The 20,418-nt window shown below is 36.7% G+C and overlaps 1 protein-coding gene across 20 annotated transcripts in view; it reads right to left on the bottom strand.

Moving 5' to 3' along the window:
• BCAS3 (BCAS3 microtubule associated cell migration factor) overlaps positions 1–20,418 on the bottom strand; it is a 611,473-nt gene that overhangs the window by 359,597 nt on the left and 231,458 nt on the right. For all 20 annotated transcript variants that reach the window (XM_081584989.1, XM_081584991.1, XM_081584990.1 and 17 more), the window contains one exon: positions 14,974–15,238. In XM_081584989.1, the coding sequence (XP_081441115.1) occupies positions 14,974–15,238 (265 nt within the window). The remainder of the gene's footprint in view (positions 1–14,973; positions 15,239–20,418) is intronic.

Raw genomic sequence — 20,418 nt, 5'->3', positions numbered from 1 at the left:
TGTAAATGTGTTTTTCTTTCCTTAAATCTAAAACTCAATAAGTTTAGAAAATTTATACGTAAAAATTCAAAGTCAAAAGGAACTGTTGTTAAAACTATATGTAGAACAAGATCAGTCTACACTACTCTTAAAAGATACTAAAGCTGTCTGAGAACAAGGAGCCTTGGAATGCAAAAATAAGCCTAGAAAGGGAGACGAGATCAAGAGTTACAACCAACATTCATAAAAATACAAATGTGGGGGAATAGAAATATTTCCAGAAATTTTCAGAGATAAAATGTGTATGGGGACAGGCAATTAAATATATTGTGTGAACATGTTTTGTCTACATTTCCTTTCCACTCTGTTTCTGGCACAATCTGTTCACAGGGCCAACCCAAACTTACAAAATAAATTTTTAAAATCTTTCCCCATAATTGGGAAGTTCATTACCTTAGTTTATTATTCTTACAGCATTCTAAGATTTGAGATGAAGAAAATTTGTAAGAGCTGGTTCTCTTAATAGTTTAGAAGTTTCAGCAATTATTAATTCATTTTAAACATTAGGATTGTAGTTTATCACTCTTTCAACAATGAAAAATCAAAACAGTAAAAAATACTTAACACTAAATGGACTATACTTAACACTAGAGGGAACAAAGCAAACTCTTTGTATAAATAAGAAGAATAAAAGAAAAAGATCTTGGGACTTTTGCTTTAAGATTCACATTATTCCTAAATCTAACAAATTTAAGCAACCTCAAAATTTCCCAGTCTTCTGAACTGAGCTTAAGCCGAGTTTTGGGAGTAAGTGCTTAGAAGAGAAGACTTTTAATAAACTTAGTGAAAAAAATCCCCAGAACTAAAAACCCCATAATCTGACATCACTTAAACCAAATTTGGGATTAAATGAGTTCTCCAAAGTATAAATAAATCCTCATTGAAATGCTTTGTAAAAATATACTACACCCATATCTCTCATACTTAAATATCTTGCAATGAATTCTATATCATGTCAACAGAGCAAACAGAAGCACTTAACTGATAAAGGAAAAAACTTACAGAAACTTATCGGCATCATTCAATAAATATAACGTTATTATTTAAACTGAACATATAAGATGTGGAAGAATGGGAATTGGCACTGAAATAAAAACAAACACTGTAACAAGAAAAAATACTGAATAAATTGCAAGATTTAAGGTGTAATGTTCCTAGACTCGGAGGACTCGAAATAATTAAACATTTGCAGAACTGGTCTTTTTTCAGTACATTAAACACCATATACGGAAGGAAGAACTAAATATTAAAATCCAAGTATTTTCTGCTGAATAACAACTATCGTAGTATACTGGAAGCAACTTTTCTAATAATCAAAAAGACATAATTCAAAAGAGCAATAGCAAAGATGCTCCCACAACCTCCTTCTCTCCCCCTTCCCCCCACTCCATAGAAGTCTTCCTTCTTTTAACTCATGACCATTAAGGATATTTTCTGGCTCTACTTCAGCATCATGACTTAGGTCATGAGAAGTGTCAAAGATACATTTCCTTCAGATGGGAAAGAGCAACAGATTTTAACAACCATACAAAGATGGGAGTACTGTGCAAAAGAGCCAAATCAGCATTTTTGACAGAAGGGAAGATAAAACCTTTTATGCTCACATATATTTTATTTCCAGCTTAAAAACACTTAAATAGCATTCTATCTAAAATATGCTTACATGTTCTGCTCAAGAAGAAAACAGGAAGCCCATACTCAATTTAGCTTCCTAAATTATCAACAATGTGTGAGAGAGAACTGTTCACCAATCAAAAAAGAAAAAAAGAGAAGTCAAAGTATACCCTACAAACATTAATAAATAGTTCAAGTCTTTGTCTTCTAAATGTATTTCTCCAAAAGCAAAAATCATGAATTTACCTGTTTACATTAAAAACTACTTTTGATAGAAAGTCCTTGAGGGAGAAAATCCCAAAGAAGAGTAATACCTGACCTTACCTGGGCACCTGAGGATGAAGACTCTACCACCTTCCTTGTAACTCTTCTGCCTTAGCAGAAACACTTTTTCTTAATCAGCTGGATTACTGCCAGAAAACCATATTCAATTAACAGTACTGTCGCTTTATATTTTCTTTCATCCATGATTTTATCAAAGTGTACATGTTTTAATACACTCCAAATTAGACAGGAGTGAAATATTATTGCACATTTGTTAATTCCTGACTAGGAAAGATTCTCAGCACTGAAAAGCGAATGGCCTGTCTCTTCTGAAGCTGCCAACAATGGCAATGCCCACACTAACTCCACTCTATCCATTTTGAAACAGCTTCACCCTTGTGCTTCATTCTAGCTTCAATATTCTCACCTGCAAAAACACATCGTCCAATGTTAATAACTCTTTCAATGAACCTTAAATCCCTTTCCTTTTCTCATCCTTCTCCAAATTCTAAATGTCATTTTATGCTAAGAACCATTATGGTTTCTATTTCTGTGTAACCCTGGCACAGCACTGACCCCACTCGCAGTACCCTTCTGCAGTTTGCAATCTTTAAGCCAGCAGTCAGGTTTTTACTTCCTGTTCAGATTCTTAAGTTCAAGACTGCTCATGGCTGCTACTCCCAAGTCTCATAATTTCTAAATCTGTTTACTTGGGTCACTCCTGCAGACACTGGTCATTGAGTATCAGAATTTTCCTACTTAATTATCTTCCTCACTGGAAAACTAAGGCTAAGCTTACCAGCAAACTGATAAGCCAAATCCTCTTATAAGGAGCAAAGAAATGGATCAAAAATTATAACTACCTTTTAAAGAGATAAACAATTTTACATCTATAGAATAAGAAAAGGGTGTGATCATAAAGAAACATTCACAGAAAAGGATATTAAAAGCATACTGCAGAAATTTAAAAAACGGTAGAAATAAAAAAAAATACTGTAGAAATTAAATGCAATAAGCAGGTTAGGAGATAAAGTTGGGGATATTCTTTTAAAGTAAAACAAAAAGACAAAGAGATAGAAAATAGAAAAGGAAGTTAGGGGTTCAGTGTAGGAGATCCATTATCCAACTGACATGATTTCGAGAAAGGGGCAAAAAAAACCAAAACAGCAAGAAATAAATTATCAAGAACTGAAGCCTCTGAGTGGCAGCAGTGGGTGCAGGAGAGTGCAATTTTTCATTATAAAATTGTGATATCATTCTACTTTTCAATAAATGTATATACTGCTTTGGTACAAAAATTTTATTGAATAGGTAAATAAAAATAAAACTCCAAATGTTAGCAGAAAAGTATCAGGCCTATTGATGCCTCCCTCAATAGTGGAGTGTAATCACTGCTCCCATAAAGTACAGAGATAGATCCTTGAATAGCAGTATATAGAGAAACAAAGAAAGGAACTGTTAGAACACACAGAAACCACTCCCTCCAGTTAGAACACACAGAAACCACTCCCTCCAATGAATAACTAAAACATTTGCCTTCATTCAATTCCCTAAATTCATTCATAGGAGCTAGGTACCCAGATGAGATACTAAAACTAGATAATAAATGACAGTAATTTATTTCAAAAATTAAATTCTGTAATAAGACTTTGAGGAATAAATCATAGAAAACATAATAAAAGGAAGCTAAGTTATTACAAAATCTTAGACAGCTTCAATATCCATAGAACACCAAGGTTCATGCCAGGGTGGCCATGATTGCAATCAAAGGAAAGTTTAGAAAAGATCGCCCTCTAGAGGCGTGTCTCATTAACCATTTTAAAACAAAACTTGAAACCTGCAGTCTACGATGTGCCCAAGTTAAAAATACAGAGAAAACACAAAATATTTCATAAACAGTAAACAGCAAAACAAAAAGTGCCAATTTAGCTTCAACTGATAACTACTTTAGCCAGCATTTAAGGAATAAAATAAAAAAGAAAAATATGCCATATTACAAATGATATAAACAAAAGATAAGATAGTCAAATAGACTTGTTTTTATTGTATTAAATTTAATATAAAGTAAAATTTAGAGATAATATAAGAGTTTTTTAAAGATATTCCATAGGTAATTTTATTTTTCTCAAAACTATGTTATCTTAAACTTCCTCTCAATTTTGCTGTGAACCTATAACTGCTCTATAAAATAATCGACGAAAAAATCATGCTATCTTTATTTAGTAGATGGTTTCTTCACTTAGGGCTTCTGAAACAGAAGCACTTTGTCTTCAGAACAGTATTTATTATAAGGCCTCTCTTTTCAATCTACTTTTCCTATAGAACTCATCTGCCCTCTCTGAGAAACAAGAGAAAGTGATATGAAAATATTTTAAGTATGCATAGGTGACTGCAGCCATGAAATTAAAAGACGCTTACTCCTTGGAAGGAAAGTTATGACCGACCTAGATAGCATATTAAAAAGCAGAGACATTACTTTGCCAACAAAAGTCCGTCTAGTCAAGGCTATGGTTTTTCCAGTGGTCATGTATGGATGTGAGAGTTGGACTATAAAGAAAGCTGAGCGCCGAAGAATTGATGCTTTTGAACCGTGGTGTTGGAGAAGACTCTTGAGAGTCCCTTGGACTGCAAGGAGATCCAACCAGTCCATCCTAAAGGAGATCAGTCCTGAGTGTTCACTGGAAGGACTGATGTTGAAGCTGAAACTCCAGTACTCTGGCCACCTGATGCAAAGAGCTGACTCATTGGAAAAGACCCTGATGCTGGGAAAGATTGAGGGCGGGAGGAGAAGGGGACGACAGAGGATGAGATGGCTGGATGGCATCATCGACTCAATGGACATGGGTTTGGGTGGACTCCAGGAGTTGGTGATGGACAGGGAGGCCTGGTGTGCTGCGGTTCACGGGGTCGCAAAGAGTCGGACACGACTGAGTGACTGAACTGAACTGAACTGAATTTTTGTGCATAGAAATGTAAAGACAAAGATGATCAAATAATTTATAAGAAAAAAACTCACAAGGAATACTAATAGACTTAAAAAAAAACAAATTAGAAACTTCACCAGAACTACAAGAAAGTACATGCAACCAGTTTAAAAAAAAAAAGGTACTAAACTATGATAGCCTAAAAGAAGATTTTTATCCATTTAACATGTATACACTATATATATACTCTGTGTCATATGAGGCATAAAATTTAAAGCAGAGCTACAGTGCACATGATTGATTTTTCTTGGCAAAAATTAAAACATACAAATGGAAACTTCAATCCACAAGTAAACAGTGATGTGGAAAGAGAAGTCAAGAAACATCATATTATTATTGATTGTCTTAAGGAGGTGAAACTATATAAGGTTGAAACGTGTGGTTGCTTTGTATTTACAATTGTGATGTGGTCTGTATCAAGAAAACTACCGATCAACAAAAGTAAGCAATTACAATAAACCATCAAATGAAGGCTATAAACAGAGTTTCTAACAGAAACAAAGAATGCCTCATATAGATGCCAAGAAGAAAAGTGATGCTACCAGCTACTTAGAAGCACTTTATTAAAATAGGGAGACTTCAAGTCCAAGAAATCGGAGGCCCCATCTACAAGACTCAGAGTCTCATCAACTACTTCCATTTGAAAGAAGCAAAATCTTGAATTCAGATGCCTGAACCTACGATTCCCTTGAGGACCTATGACTTAATGGGAAGGAGACACCTCTGAGAACCACAGAAGTGAAGACAAAATCCCTCTGTTGATGCAATGGAAAAAAAACAGGAAAAAAAAAATTCCTTGAAAGCCCTATCACATAGTAACCGCCATATTCTTGAACCTGAACTGGAAAACTAATTTGCAAACTAAAGAAATGCAAAGGCCAGAGAATGGATGGATTAATTTATCCAATTATATTTCCTAATGTATGGTATCACATACATAAAGAAAGCTGAGCGCCAAACAATTGATGCTTTCGAACTGTGGTGCTGGAGAAGACTCTTGAGAGTCCCTTGGACAGCAAGGTGATCAAACCAGTCAATACTAAAGAAAATCAACCACGAATATTCATTGGAAGGACTGATGCTGAAGTTGAAGCTCCAATACTTTGGCCACCTGATGTGAAGAATCAACTCATTGGAAAAGACCCTGATGCTGAGAAAGATTAAGGGCAGGAGGAGAAGGGGGCAACAGAGGACGAGATGGTTGGATGGCATCACCAACTCAATGGACATGAGTTTAAGCAAACTCCAGGAGATAGTGAAGGACAGGGAAACCTGGTGTGCTGCAGTCTATGGGGTCAAAAAGAGTCAGACACATTAAGAAACAATGTCAGAAATCAACTTATCAATTTTGAGTCTAATAATGCTACAAGATCCTATACACAATAAGGTCACAATTGTATTTCAGTCACTTATTATTGGATGAACTCTTCATTTACTCTCTTTTCTGCATATAAGGTACTATACAAAAATATGAATAGTGAATTGGTCCTAAATACCTCCTCAATAATAAAACAAAACCAATAATGAAACTAATCACAGCAGCTAATCTTTTCCCGAGTTATTTCATATGTTCCAGATACCATTCAAAGTGCTTTGATCCTCACAGTAACTCTCTAAGGGAGGTAATTTTATTATCCCCATTTTACTGATACAGAATTAAGACACAGGTAGAATAAGTACTGCGTCTAAATTAACCGAGTCAGAAAGTCACCCAGCTTCCACCATAGGAAGTCTGACTGCAGGTCCTCCAACTGACTCCCGAGGGAAGTCACAGTTAATAATGGAGATCATCAAAAATAATAGGTAGGAAGCAGTAAGCAATAAATCCAGATAAAGAACTTACAGAAGAAACAAATACTGGAGTTAGGCACTTTATGTTAAGAGGGAGAAAGCACACTGTGAGCTGAGCTGAGCTGCCAAGATGCATTCAACATTTACCTAAAGAAATAAGCAGAAAGCAATTCAGGTGCAGAAACAAGGTGTCGACTGCTGAAAAGCAAAAGCAAGTAATTAAGTTTGCTTGAAGCATAAATAATAGTGGCAGAAAGGGTTTCTTCATTCAGCAAAAACTTCCTAACTGGTAAAAGGAATGCCTCATCTCCCAGAGGACTATTTGCCTGTCTCCTTGAAGCTCCCAATCCCCGCAACCACACTCACTTCCTATTTCTCTGAGAAAACAGAAGCAGTCTTTGCCCTCTAGTGTGAGTGCATGGGTGCTCAGTCGGGTCCAATTCTCTGCAGACCCCATGGACTGCGGCCCGCCAGGCTCCTCCATCCACGGAATTTTCCAGGCAAGAATACCGCAGTGGGTTGCCATGTCCTACTCCAGCTTTGCCCTCTAACTTTTCCCCATTTTCCATCAACGCTCATTGAAAGGACTGTCAATACGGGCCTCCAATTTCTCTCTTCCCATCCTTAATAAAATCCACCCCTATCAGGCCCCCATGGCTCCACCAAAATTGCCCTTATCAAAGCCACATGTCCTCTCTTGACTAAATGCATGGTATTCTTTTTCTCAGTCCTTATCTTAATTGTCCTATCAGCAGAATTTAACACATTAATCACTCCCTCCTTTTCCTCAGAAAAAAAAAAAGTCTTCGTTTGACCTCTAGGATTTTTCATGTGTGGCTTTCTTTCTATTCCACTTACTACTTAAAGTTGCAGGGCCCTAGGGCTCAGACCTGGGACATCTCCATCTTTTCATACTCATTCACTTACTAGGTGATCTCCTCCTGCTTTGGCTTTCTTTATCTATTCCTTCCCACTGAACTCCAGATTCATAAAACCAACTACCTACCTAGCATCCCTAGGTCAAGACCCCTCTTAAACTAAACATGTCCAAAACTTCTGATCCTGTCTCTATCCCCAAATCTGCTTTACCCCCGTGATCCTCATTTCCTGTGATAGTAGTCCCACCCTTCCAGGTGCTCAGGCCAAAAGCCTTACTGGTCACCCTGACTTCTGTCTTTCCTCGCCTGGATTTCTGCGATACCCTCTTCACTGGTCTCAATAGGGTTCTAATCTTGTCAGACAGTAGACAGTGCATTTTCAATACACATCTCCATTCTGCAGTCTCGTCATGTCACTCAAAACCCTCCACAGCTTCCCCACTTCACTATGAGTAAAGTCAAAGGCTGACATGACCTGGCGGCACTTCCTCTCTGACTGTATCTTCTACTCTGCAGCTTGCATGATATTTCTCGGCCACACGGGTCTCCTTGCCTCTCCGAGGACACTCCAGACACATTCCCAGCTCAAGGGTTTTCCACTGGCTGTTTCTTCTGCCTGGAACACGTTCTGCAGGTATCTGCATGACTTCCTCCCACACTTCCATCACAACTCTATTCAAATGTCATCTTCTCAGTAAGGCCTGCTGGAAGCATCCTAATTTCAAACTGCAGTCCTCTCTGGTACACCCTATTTCCCTTCCTTTACTTTATTCCATAGCACATAAAGTTATCTATTTATTCATCTATCCACCTGCCATCTATCCTATGTATCGTACATATCACTCCACTAGAAAGTCAGCTCCATGGAAACAGAGATGTTTTCTTCTTTCATTCACTGCTGTATCCTTAGAGCTCAGGAACATAGTAACATTAATGAAAAGTTCTTGAATAAAATGAAAGAATCTTATAGATGTTACAATGAAAAGCAACATTACCACGAATGAAAAGTTCTTCATTCTGACAAGTAATGAATTGTTTTTATTAGAAAACCTTGATAGACGTTTGAAAACTTTCATTTGAAGACTTAGAATCTACGTTAGGTACCAAGATACAAACACAAATAAGAAAAAGATCCTCTCTTCATAGAGGTCAATCTACTGAGAGACACAGGTATGCCAAAGAACAATTAACATATTAAAATATAATAAAATTATGTTCACAGTGCCAATATCAAACCTGATACAGATGACACAACATCAAGAGATGTTTAAAAGAGGTTTAAGAGATGATGTGACACTGTTAGCTGGATCAGAATGAAGTAGGGTTTTAGTAAACTTTTAGGAAATAAAAATTATTTTGAGAAGAGTATGTCAAGAAATGAATATATGTGGCCTTTTCAGGGAAGGGTACGGAAATATAGGTGTGGTGGGACAAGAAGCTGAGAAGAAGACAGAACCTTCCCTAACATCCCAAAAGCATGGTGAAACACTGAAAAACTGAAAGTAGGAAAGTGCAAAAGTGTATTTACGGTTAACAAAGAAAATGCTTCCAATAGTTAAAAAAAAGGGGGAGGGGGGCTAGAGGCTACTGAAACAGATGAGGTTAAGAAATGATGATAAGAGGTTCTCAATCATTTCTGTCGTGGACTACTTCAACAGCCCAGAAAAGTCTGTGGATTCTTTCTCAGAATAATACTTACAAATGCGTGGGATACAATACACAGAATTACAAAAGAAAACTGTATTATTATATTGAAGTAAAGCTATCAATTTTAAAAATTAAGTTCTGCTATAGTAATACATGTAATAAATATTAAAAGCAGTAATATTGTTACATAATAATATATAAAAATTTCCAAGCAATGATGAGCATAAACCATATTTCAAAATATACCAACAATTCAAAACACTTCAAAATATATTTTTTGTATATGATACAAAAGCATCTGTGTTTTTACTGGTGACAGTGTTACAAGAACTGCTATTACCGGCATGTGTTGTCTATATTCATAGTGAAACAAAACATTTAACTTTGAGTAGGGGATCATAAACCTAGAGTTGAGATATTTTCCTATCCACGTTCATGGATCTTAAGAATGCCTTACAAAGACTAAGATCCAGGGAACAAGATTAGAAATGAAAGAGATATTTAGAGAGAGTTATGTTTCAAATAAATAAACATCCTCTGTTCAGTAAAAAATGGCAAATAGATAAAATAATCCTAACTTAAACTGGATTGCCTCCAGAAAGTAAAAAGGAAATATCCCTATATCAACTGTTATTTAACAGTTTCCTTTACTTTGCTAAAAAGAGCACAGACAAACAACGGTAATACCGCCAAAGCATGATTCATTTTCAAGATGAATCCCTCCCCGTTCAAAAGTTTACATTGTTTTTGACTAGCATCAGATTGTTTATCCACACAAACTGTAAATACATCATTTTTAAAACTAACCAACAACAATGCCCATTTTGTTTTGACATGTACGGTACAAAAAGAAGATAAAGAAAAATGACCATCACTCTAATGTCTGCACTTTAAAAATGAGAAAAAACGAGGGAGTAAGCAGGTGAAATTCCAATTTAATAAAACTTCAGCACACATTATGAAGAGGAAAATGTCCCCTGAAACTCCTTGCTTTCAAAGGGGAATTTAAGAACAGCAGTGTTTCCCAACAACCCATAATCTCCTCTCTGAGATATCTTCTCTTAACTTTATGCAAAAATATGAAGAAAGTTGTGAAAGCAATAATGCTGAGAGAAAATAATATATTTTGACAGAGAATTCAAGTATTGCTCTTCAAAGGTTTGATCTTTTACAAATGACAAATCCTTAATTGGCGGCACTTTGCACTCTTCAGCAAAAATACATGAAAAGGTACTTGTTCAGCATTCAGTATGAGCTTTTTCCCCTTAGACAAGAGCAGAGATGACCTCAATTTTCTGTTTATCTTATGCCCAAAGTCTAACACAGAACCTGGTATATGGTATCTTATTAGAGAAGGAAGAGTGGGAAGAAAAGAGGAGCTCAAAACAACGCTCTCTGAAAAGGCACACATGGAAAGACTATAAATTCTCCCTATTTTTCTACTAATACATCTGGTTCTCTGGTCAACCTAGCCACCCAGTATGCACACTGAATCTCTCTCCATAAAGTTTATGGTGAAACTGAAGTTAAGAAAAATATGCAACACAAAAAGCAAAGCCCTTGAAGAACCTATGTTGTTCATTGTTCAGTTGCTAAGTTGTGTCTGACTCTTTGTGACCCCATGGACTGTAGCATACCAGGCTTCCCTGTCCTTCACTATCTCCTAGAGTTTGCTCAAACTCATGTCCATTGAGTCAATGATGCCATTCAACCATCTCATCCTTTGTTGCCCTCTTCTCCTCCTGCCCTCCACCTGTCCCAGCATCAGGGTCTTTTCCAATGAGTCAGCTCTTCACATCAGGTGGCCAGAGTATTGGAGCTTCAGCCTCACCATCAGTTTTTCCAATGAATATTCAGAGTTGATTTCCTTTAGGATTGACTGGTCTGATTTCCTTGCTGTCCAACGGACTCTCAAAAGTCTTCTCCAGCACCACAATTCGAAAGCATTAGTTTTTTGGTGCTCAGTCTATACCACCACCTAATTATAGAACAAAGTTGTACTGTTGTTGTTTAGTAGCTAAAGTCATGTCCAGCTCTTTTGTGATGCCATGGACTATAGCCCACCAGACTCCTCTATCCACGGGATTTCCCAGGCAAGAATACTGCAGTGGGTTGCTATTTCCTTTTCCAGGGGATCTTCCTGACTCAGGGATCAAACCCGCCATCTCCTGCATTGGCAGACAGATTCTTTACTACTGAGCCAACAGCGAACCCAATGTGACAAAAGTGACACCTAAGAATGTAAGGAATCATTTCTGAAGTAAAATTTCCTGTAAATAGCTGAAAATATGAATATCTCAAAGCTTTCTAAACCTTTTAAACATGCTAAATACTTTTTTAAATGACTGTTTTCACTCAAGACTTATTGTAAAAGATTTTCATGGACCACTAGTTAAATATAAATGAATCACAACTGTTCTTATAAAAAATAATAGAACCAAAGCACAAAATATCATCTAGGTAGACAACAAAGATCCCAAACTTGGGACTTCCCTGGTGGTCCAGCGGTTAGGACTTCACTTCCTAAGTGCAGGAGTTGTGGGTTCCATCCTTGGTCAGGGAGAGAAGATCCCCACATGCCTGCCTCATGGCCATAAAACCAAAACATAAAACAGAAGCAACATTGTAACAAATTCAATAAAGACTTTTAAAATGGTCCACATCAAAAAAATCTTAAAAAAAAACAACAAAAAACAACAAAGGCCCCAAACTTTTCTGAGTTGCAGAATTTCTCCCCAGGATTCTAGTTACAAATATATTTTTTCAGTCTCTCTTAAAATTTCCTCCAAGGAAAAAATATATCTAAATTTATCTATCTACATGTATCTTTAATTGACTACGTATTACAAAAGCACATGTGTTCAAGCAGGAGCTAAAACAAATAGGGATAAGGATATATCCAGAACCACAAAGATATACTCCAACAAGTACTTGTACACACATGTTCATAGTACCACTATCCACAAAAGCTAGAAGGTGGAAACAACCCAATATCCATCAATAGATGAATGGATAAAATACTGTGGAACATATATATATAATAATACTATTCAACCATAAAAAGGAAAGAAGTACTGATACATACTGCAATGTGGCTGTGCCTCAAAGAAGCCAGACAAAAGGTCACATATTTTATGACTGCAGTTACATGAAATATCCACATCATGTACATCTGTAGAGATGGAAGCAGACTGGTGGTTGCTAGGGACTTGGGCACAGAAGAGCGGAGAGGAATTTCTTAAAGAATATGCAGTTTTTGTCTGGAGTGAAGATAATATAGTTGGAACTAAATAGAAGTTGTTGTACAGTCGCTAAGTCACGTCCGACTCATTTCATCCTATGGACTACAACACACTAGGCTCCCCTCTCCCTATCTCCAGAGTTTCCTCAAACTCTTGTCCACTGAATCAGTGATGCCATCCAACCATCTCATCCTCTGTCAGTCCCTTCTCTTCCTGTCCTCAATCTTTCCCAGCATCAGGGTCTTTTCTAACAAGTCAGCTCTTCGCATCAGGTGGCCAAAGTATTGGAGCTTCAGCCTCAGCATCAGTCCTTCCAATGAATATTAAGGGTTGATTTCTTTTAGGATTGACTGGTTTGATCTCCTTGCTGTCCAAGAGACTCTCAAAAGTCTTCTCCAGCACTGCAATTCGAAAGCATCAATTCTTCGGCACTCAGCCTTCTTTATGGTCCAACTCTCACATCTGTACGTGACTACTGGAAAAACCATTGCTTTGACCATAAAGACCCTTGTCAGCAAAGTGATCTCTGCTGTCTAGATTTGTCATAGCTTTTCTTCTAAGGAGCAAGCATCTTTTAATTTCATGGCTGCAGTCACCAACCACAGTGATTTTGGAGTCCGAGAAAATAACTACAACCACTCTGGTAGTATCTACCAAAGTCAAGATCTGCATATGTTGTAACCTAGTTGCTGCTAAGTCGCTTCAGTCGTGTCCGACTCTGCGTGACCCCATAGACGGCAGCCCACTAGGCTCCCCCATCCCTGGGATTCTCCAGGCAAGAACACTGGAGTGGGTTGCCATTTCCTTCTTCAACGCATGAAAGTGAAAAGTGAAAGTGAAGTCGCTCAGTTTTGTGCCTAATCTACTGCTATTCCTATCCAGTGAATTTTTGTAAATAAACTTTTGTTTGAGAAGAGTCTTGATTTACAGAAAAATTACAAAGACAGTACAGAGTTTCTATATACTCTTACCCAATTTCCCCTATTGCTAATATTTTATGTTATTGTGATACATTTACTAGGGCTAGTGAACCAACATAATAGCATTATGATACTATTAACTAAAGTTGATAGTTTATTCAGATTTCCTTAGTTTTTATCCATGTCCTTTTTCTCATCTAGTATGCCACCTTACATGTAGTTATCCTGCCTCCTTAGACGTCTCTAGGTTGTGACAGTTTCTGTACTATTTGTTTTGGATGACTTTGAGAGTTTTGAGCTTTGCAGAATGTCCCTCAGTTTGGGTTGGGGTGACATTTTCATCATGGTTAAATGGAATGTATTAGTTTGTTTTTTGTTGTTGTTGTTGCCGTAACAAATTACTACAAATTTAGTGGCTTAAACCACACAACACAAATTTATTACTTACAGTTCTGTAGGTCAAAAGTCTGACGTGAGTCTCACTGGGACAAAATCAAAGTGTCACCTGGGCTGTATTCCTTTCTGAAAATTCTGGGGGATACTGTGTCCTTGCCTTTTCCAGTCTCTAGAAGCCGTCTATCAATACAGTCCCTTGGCCAGTGGTCCCTTCCTGGAGCAACAAACCAAGCGACTCTCTCTGACACTTCCGCATCTGACCCTACTACCATCGTCACTTCTCATCTCTGGCCTGTAACCTAGTATTTTCACTCAAAAATGAGCACACATTTGCACTATGAAACAAGTACCAACATTTTCATATCTTCATTATACATAAGAACTCCACAAGAAACCACTGAAATATAAATCAACAGTTGGAGAAAGGATAAATAAATAAGTAGAAATATACAAATGGAATATGTAAGAGAAATGGAAATAAATGAATTAAACCTACATAGAAATATATGAATTAATCTCACAAACAATAGTGAGCAATAGTTCACTTTTTTAAAAGTAAAGAAGTGATTACCCTAAAGTCAGAATCATGGTTTGCTTTTATGGAAAGGGGGCACAAAAATGGAGTTCTGATGTTTCATTTATTGTTTAGGATGATGGTTATACAAGTATTTTCTCTAAAATAAAGTATCAACTTATATGTGTCTTTGGGATTTGGGGGGCTTTTCTTGCAACACATTAATAGAAATTCCAGAGGTGTATTTTAAAATAAAATGCAAATGCTGCTCTAAAATATATATGACTGAAGACTATCCCTCTCCCACAATAGATATTTCTTAATGAACTATAGTACTGACTCTGGTTGAAGCCTGAGTTTTCTGGAAAAGATCTACAGATAAAAAATTCAATCTCTAAATTTATGAAAACTGTCTTGAACACCATATTCCATATACATGGCATCAAGTAATCTTTATACAGTGAAAAAGTTAGGGAGTTAAAATATCATGGTAATGATCATCATCATCATTATTTCAATTTATTAAATGATTTAATATATTAAGAATGTTCTCAAATGAACCCAAGATCTTCTTTGAATGAACACATTAGAAAAACGAGTTTATTTTATTCCAGATCTTAAAAATTAAAGGTGAAGCGGAGAAGGACTGTTAGGAACAGTGAAGAGAGAGAAAACTGAGTTTACCATGCAGAGGGGATCCAGAAGGGCTGCTGGATAGACCTGGAACAGGGCTACAGCGACCTCCTTGCTTAGATGTCAGTTCCTGTTCAATCTCTTCCAGCCCAGCACTCTTCTGGAAACGGCTCATACGATTCACAACTCGTGGTGACATATGTGTTCGAACACAAGGCTGGCCACCATAAGGGTTGATTGGGAAAACGTGGGAAGTCCCCCGGAGTGTACTGACCACAACCCAGCGACAGTCATGGCTGAAGCATATGTCTTGCACCTAGAAATGAAACATGGAAAAACACAGAAATGACTGAAACTATTCAGATTTAATGAAGAATATCACACACATATTTCCAAATATAAACAGAAATGCTTGTCTGGTTATCAAATTTATCTCAGACCAGGTTATATTTTCAAAATGCTTATTTTAAAGATTAGACTCATTGTGAATAGTAATCAAAACTTCACATCAGGGATTTGATAAGATTTAGATATTCTAAAGGGAATTCTGTCCCTTGCAGTATAGAGTGCCAAATCAGAAAACAAGACCTAGGCGGTTTCACTCTATAAACCTATATTTAAAAAAAAAAAAAAAAGGTACATGGATAATATTCATTTCTTTAAAGGCATCTGCCTTCTAAAAAGCATAGAAGAGAAAAATTAAAACATACATTATACAATGTATACAAGGCAAAGTTATTAATCTAATCATTTGTTCAAATACCTGCTGGGTAACATGCTAATAAACACTAAGAACAAGAGGCAGATAAAATCATCCTTGAGCTCACAGTCTACAAGGAAGAAAAGACATAAGAAATTAACAAAAATATAACATATAAAAGTGAAATAACTATTACATATGAGGCACGGTGGTAACAAAAAAGAAGGAATATATAAAATCTGCTTGTGACAGGCGAAAAAGGAGATGTTCGAGAGGGTAGATAGAGAATCAGGAGTGGCATCAAAAACCATGATCTGAATAGTTCTGGGTTCTGGAAATGAGTTTTGACGTAGGATATATTTACAAAGAAAGGAGAGAAGGGCATTCTAATTTAGACATATTAAGATATTCTACTTTGGATATAAATGCATAGACATAAGATGTAAGGGGCTCCCCTGGTGGCTCAGATGATAAACCTAAATTCAATCCCTTGTTCAGGAAGATCCCCTGGAGAAGGGAATGGCTACCCACTCCAGTATTCTTGTCTGGAGAATTCTCTAGACAGAGGAGTCTGACGGGCTACAGTCCATGGGGTCGCAAAAAGTCAGATACAGCTGAGAGACTATCACTTTCACGTTCAAGATGGAAATGAAGGACAAGTAATTCAGTATGTCAGAAACAACATGAAAGTCAGAGCAAGCGGTGTCTGGATTTTATTTATAGAAGAGTGGACTCAAGATTTCAATTCTGAGCAACTCCCTAGCGGACCAGTGGTTAAGACTCGGCACTTTCACTGCCATGGGTCCGAGTTCCATCCCTGGCGGAGAACTAAGATCGTGCAAGCAGCACAGCACAGCCAAAGAAAAAAACAGCATTCAGTTCTTGAAGGATGACTGTGGGAGTGAAATCCAGGGGAGTGGATTTGCAGTGGACATAAGGGTATCTGAAGGAAAGTTAGGGAGGAGTTCCTTCAATAAACACGGCAGCTAAAGGATCCTGAAGAGAAGAAGGAGGAAGAGAAAATGTCTCAAAACACTCTAATGACAACCCAAATGCCCATCAACAGATGACTGGAGAAAAAAGATGTGATACATACATATACACGATGGGATATTTCAGCCATGATAAAGATGGATATCCTGCTATATGTGACAACACAGATGTACCTTGAACCCATTAGGCTAAACCATGTAAGTCAGACAGAGAAAGTACTTTATGGTATCACTTAAATGTGAAAAATAAAAAAGCAAACTTATAAACAAAAAAACAATAAAATGGTGGTTACCAGGGGATGCAAGGCAGGATAAGACTGATGGTCTTTAAGGGTACAAACTTGTAACAAGTACTAAACAAATCACAGAGATCAAATGCACACTATACTGATATAGACAATAATATTTTACAATTGGGCTTCCCAGGTGCCTCAGTGGCAAAGAATCTGTCAATGGTGGAGACACGGGTTCGATCCCTGGGTCAGAAAGATCCCATAAAGAAGGAAATGCGACTCACTCCAGTATTCCTGCCTGGTAAATACTGTGGCCAGAGAAGCCTTGGGGGCTACAGTCCACGAGGTTGCAAAAGAATCGCACACGACTTGGTGACTCAACAACAACAATTGCACAGTTATGTAATGTGATAAATATGGCTACAACAGGCAATCACATTACAATATATAAATGTATCAAAGTAACAAGCTGTATACCTTAAATCTGTACATTGCATGTCAAACATTCAATTAAAAAAATCACTCTGATAACAATTTAAAAACATAAAAACTTATGTATTTGCAGTGGTTGGCAAACACTACAGGCCATATGCTCCCTCTCAGCTATTTCAACACTCAACTCGGCCCTTCCAGTGTCAAAGTAACCATAGAAAATATATATAGATCAATGAATGCAGTTATGTTCATTAAAAAAAAGAACTTTTTACAGAAACAACTGGCTGGCCACAGACCTGAATCTAGGTAAAGTTAGTCACTAAATTGTATGACATTTATCAGACACTAATATGGAATTTCCACTATTTTCAAATTAACAAACTGAATTTATTACTTTTATCTTGAAACCAGTCTAATGGTGACAATTTGAACAAAAATCTCTTTTACTTTTATACTTTAAAAAGATAGCCAAGTAAAATTCAATACTATTTTAACCACAGTCTCTTGAAAAATGGCAAGTCACAGGAACATAAGAAAGATTTCTACACTAACTAAATGCTAAACTAATTTTCCAGCACATAAAACAATTGTCAAACAGCATTTTAAAAAATAAAGAAGACAACAAAAGTATGATAATTTAAAGATGCTGATGAGTAGGATTTAACATGAAAAATGCACATGTCTATATATATATGAATATGAAAAATATTAGCTAACATTATAACAACATGAACTAAGTAAAACTCTTCAAGCAATCCAAGAAACTAATTTTCAATGTATTAAATCTTTGATAAGCCTAAATTCAGCTCAAAATCTTGACCTACATTCCAAAAATATCCTACAAATAAAAGCTATAAGTATTCATCAAAGTACAAGAGTCTATAACCTTTGAAATAAAAAAGAAATTTTAGTTTTATACATCAAACAAATATTTCATTGCAAGACAACTGATAGACAAAAATGATCAATACACAGATAAACCCTAAACTGAACCACATACCCACCCATTTCAATTTCTGTGACACATCCAAATGCCACGTTAATGTTATAATTAAAGAATCTCCTGATTCTTTATGCTGAGAAATTTAACTCCCAGCGAGTCTAGAATTACAAATAGAAAGTCATCCCTCACGTGTCTCATCTGTCTTCTTCGCCTACAATAACTTTCAGCTAAATGACTAACAGAAAAGCAAAAGAAAAGGAAGTAGCAGGACAAAGAAAAGGGTAAATAGCAGAAGCAAGAGAGAAGAAACACAGCACCAGACGAATTTAATATTATTGTATCATATGCATTAACACAAGAATCAAATAAATAAAAAAATCTTTAGGCTTATTGAGTAACTTATGTTCCATCATCAGTGGAACTAAACCATATTATCTAAAACCTTTTTCCAAAACACTTAAATCAAGACAACTTCTTGGTCTTGTCAAGGAAAAGACGTTTCCTTCTTTTATTTTAAGAATACTTCTGAAATGAGGTGGTGGTAACAAACAGTATCAAGCCAAGAGGACAGAATTCCACTAAATGCTTACTTAGAAAACTGCTGTTAGAGAAGTGATTCTGCTCTATGACCTTAAAGACACATCAGGATACATAAATTAGCAGAGATGAGTTGCTGAAGACATTAGCAGTCAAGAAACTAGGGAAAGTTTAATCCTTTAAATAACTTTACAGAGGATAACAAGTTGCCTATCCACAAAATGCAAAATGATGTAACTGTCCATGTTATCAAACAAGTTGGGTGGTTTTTCACATATTATTAAAAATAAGAAAGACGGGGAACCCTCATTAGGACACTCATTACTATCAGTTTTGAGCTTTCAAAATAAGCAAATGTCAGCATGCTTAACAAGATATAAATGAGAAATACACAGTGTTTAACTGTTTTGCAAATTTCTATTGGGTTACATAATTTATTGCTCTTTAAATGCATTATTTGGCATATTTATAACATCTCACACTTGCTTATTATAATGATGCAAAATTTGGCTATGAAAAACCAATTAGGCCTGTAGAAAACTAAATTTTTCTTAAAACTTACTGCAGCTGTATTTCAGTAATTCTAATTTATACAAACATTTTTTCAGCAATCTAAATCAATTTCATTGATTTACTCATCCAAACAATATTTGGGGCAACAAAAATCTAATATAGCAGATATATATGGAATAATTATGTCCAACATTTTATTAAAACAAAACCCCAAGAACATCATTCACAGAAAAGGCTGAATCAAATTACATATAAAACGACAGTATTTGAGCACTAGAATTAAGTGTTATTACATTTAAGAATCTAAGATACAGCAATCAGCATCACACAGGCTCTAAATTTATGCCACCAATTTACTCCACAGTCTCAATTAACCGGTAACAGCAGTTTAAAATTTCAGGGTTATTTTAACATCCTAAAATCTAAAGTAGATACTCCCTAACTTTAGTGTGCTAAGAAGCACCTAGTTTATCTATAAGAAATACAGATCTTTGGTCCCATATTCAGAATTACAATTCAGGAGGTGTTGGGAGGTCTTGGGGGAGACACGGTCAAGAAACCTGCAGTTTTTAGGAGGCTTAAGCCCAAATCCTGAGAACACCAGAGAACTCCTGAATCCAGGAAGCATTAATCGATAGGAGCTCATCAAACGCTTCCATACCTACACTGAAACCAAGCACCACGCAAGGGCCAACAAGTTCCAGAGTAAGATACACCACGCAAATTCTCCAGCAACACAGGAACATAGCCCTGAGCTTCAATATACAGGCTGCCCAGAGGCACATCAAACCCACAGACATCTCAAAACTCATTACTGGACACTTCGGTGCACTCCAGAGAGAAGAAATCCAGCTCCACCCACCAGAACACGACACAAGCTTCCCCAACGAGGAAAACTTGACAAGCCACCTGTCCAACCCCACCCACAACGAGGAACCTCCACAGTAAAGAGGAACCACAAACTGCCAGAATACACAAAGGCCACCCCAAACACAGCAATATAAACAAGATGAAAAGGCAGAGAAATACCCAGCAGGTAAAGGAACAGGATAAATGCCCTCCAAACCAAACAAAAGAGGAAGAGATAGGCAATCTACCTGATAAAGAATTCTGAATAATGATAGTGAAAATGATCCAAAATCT

The sequence above is a fragment of the Giraffa tippelskirchi genome, chromosome 3 (genome assembly GCF_054371585.1).
Source record: "Giraffa tippelskirchi isolate mGirTip1 chromosome 3, T2T-mGirTip1v1.2.pri, whole genome shotgun sequence".
Lineage (NCBI taxonomy): Eukaryota > Metazoa > Chordata > Mammalia > Artiodactyla > Giraffidae > Giraffa > Giraffa tippelskirchi.
This window is presented reverse-complemented; position numbering and strand designations above follow the sequence as displayed.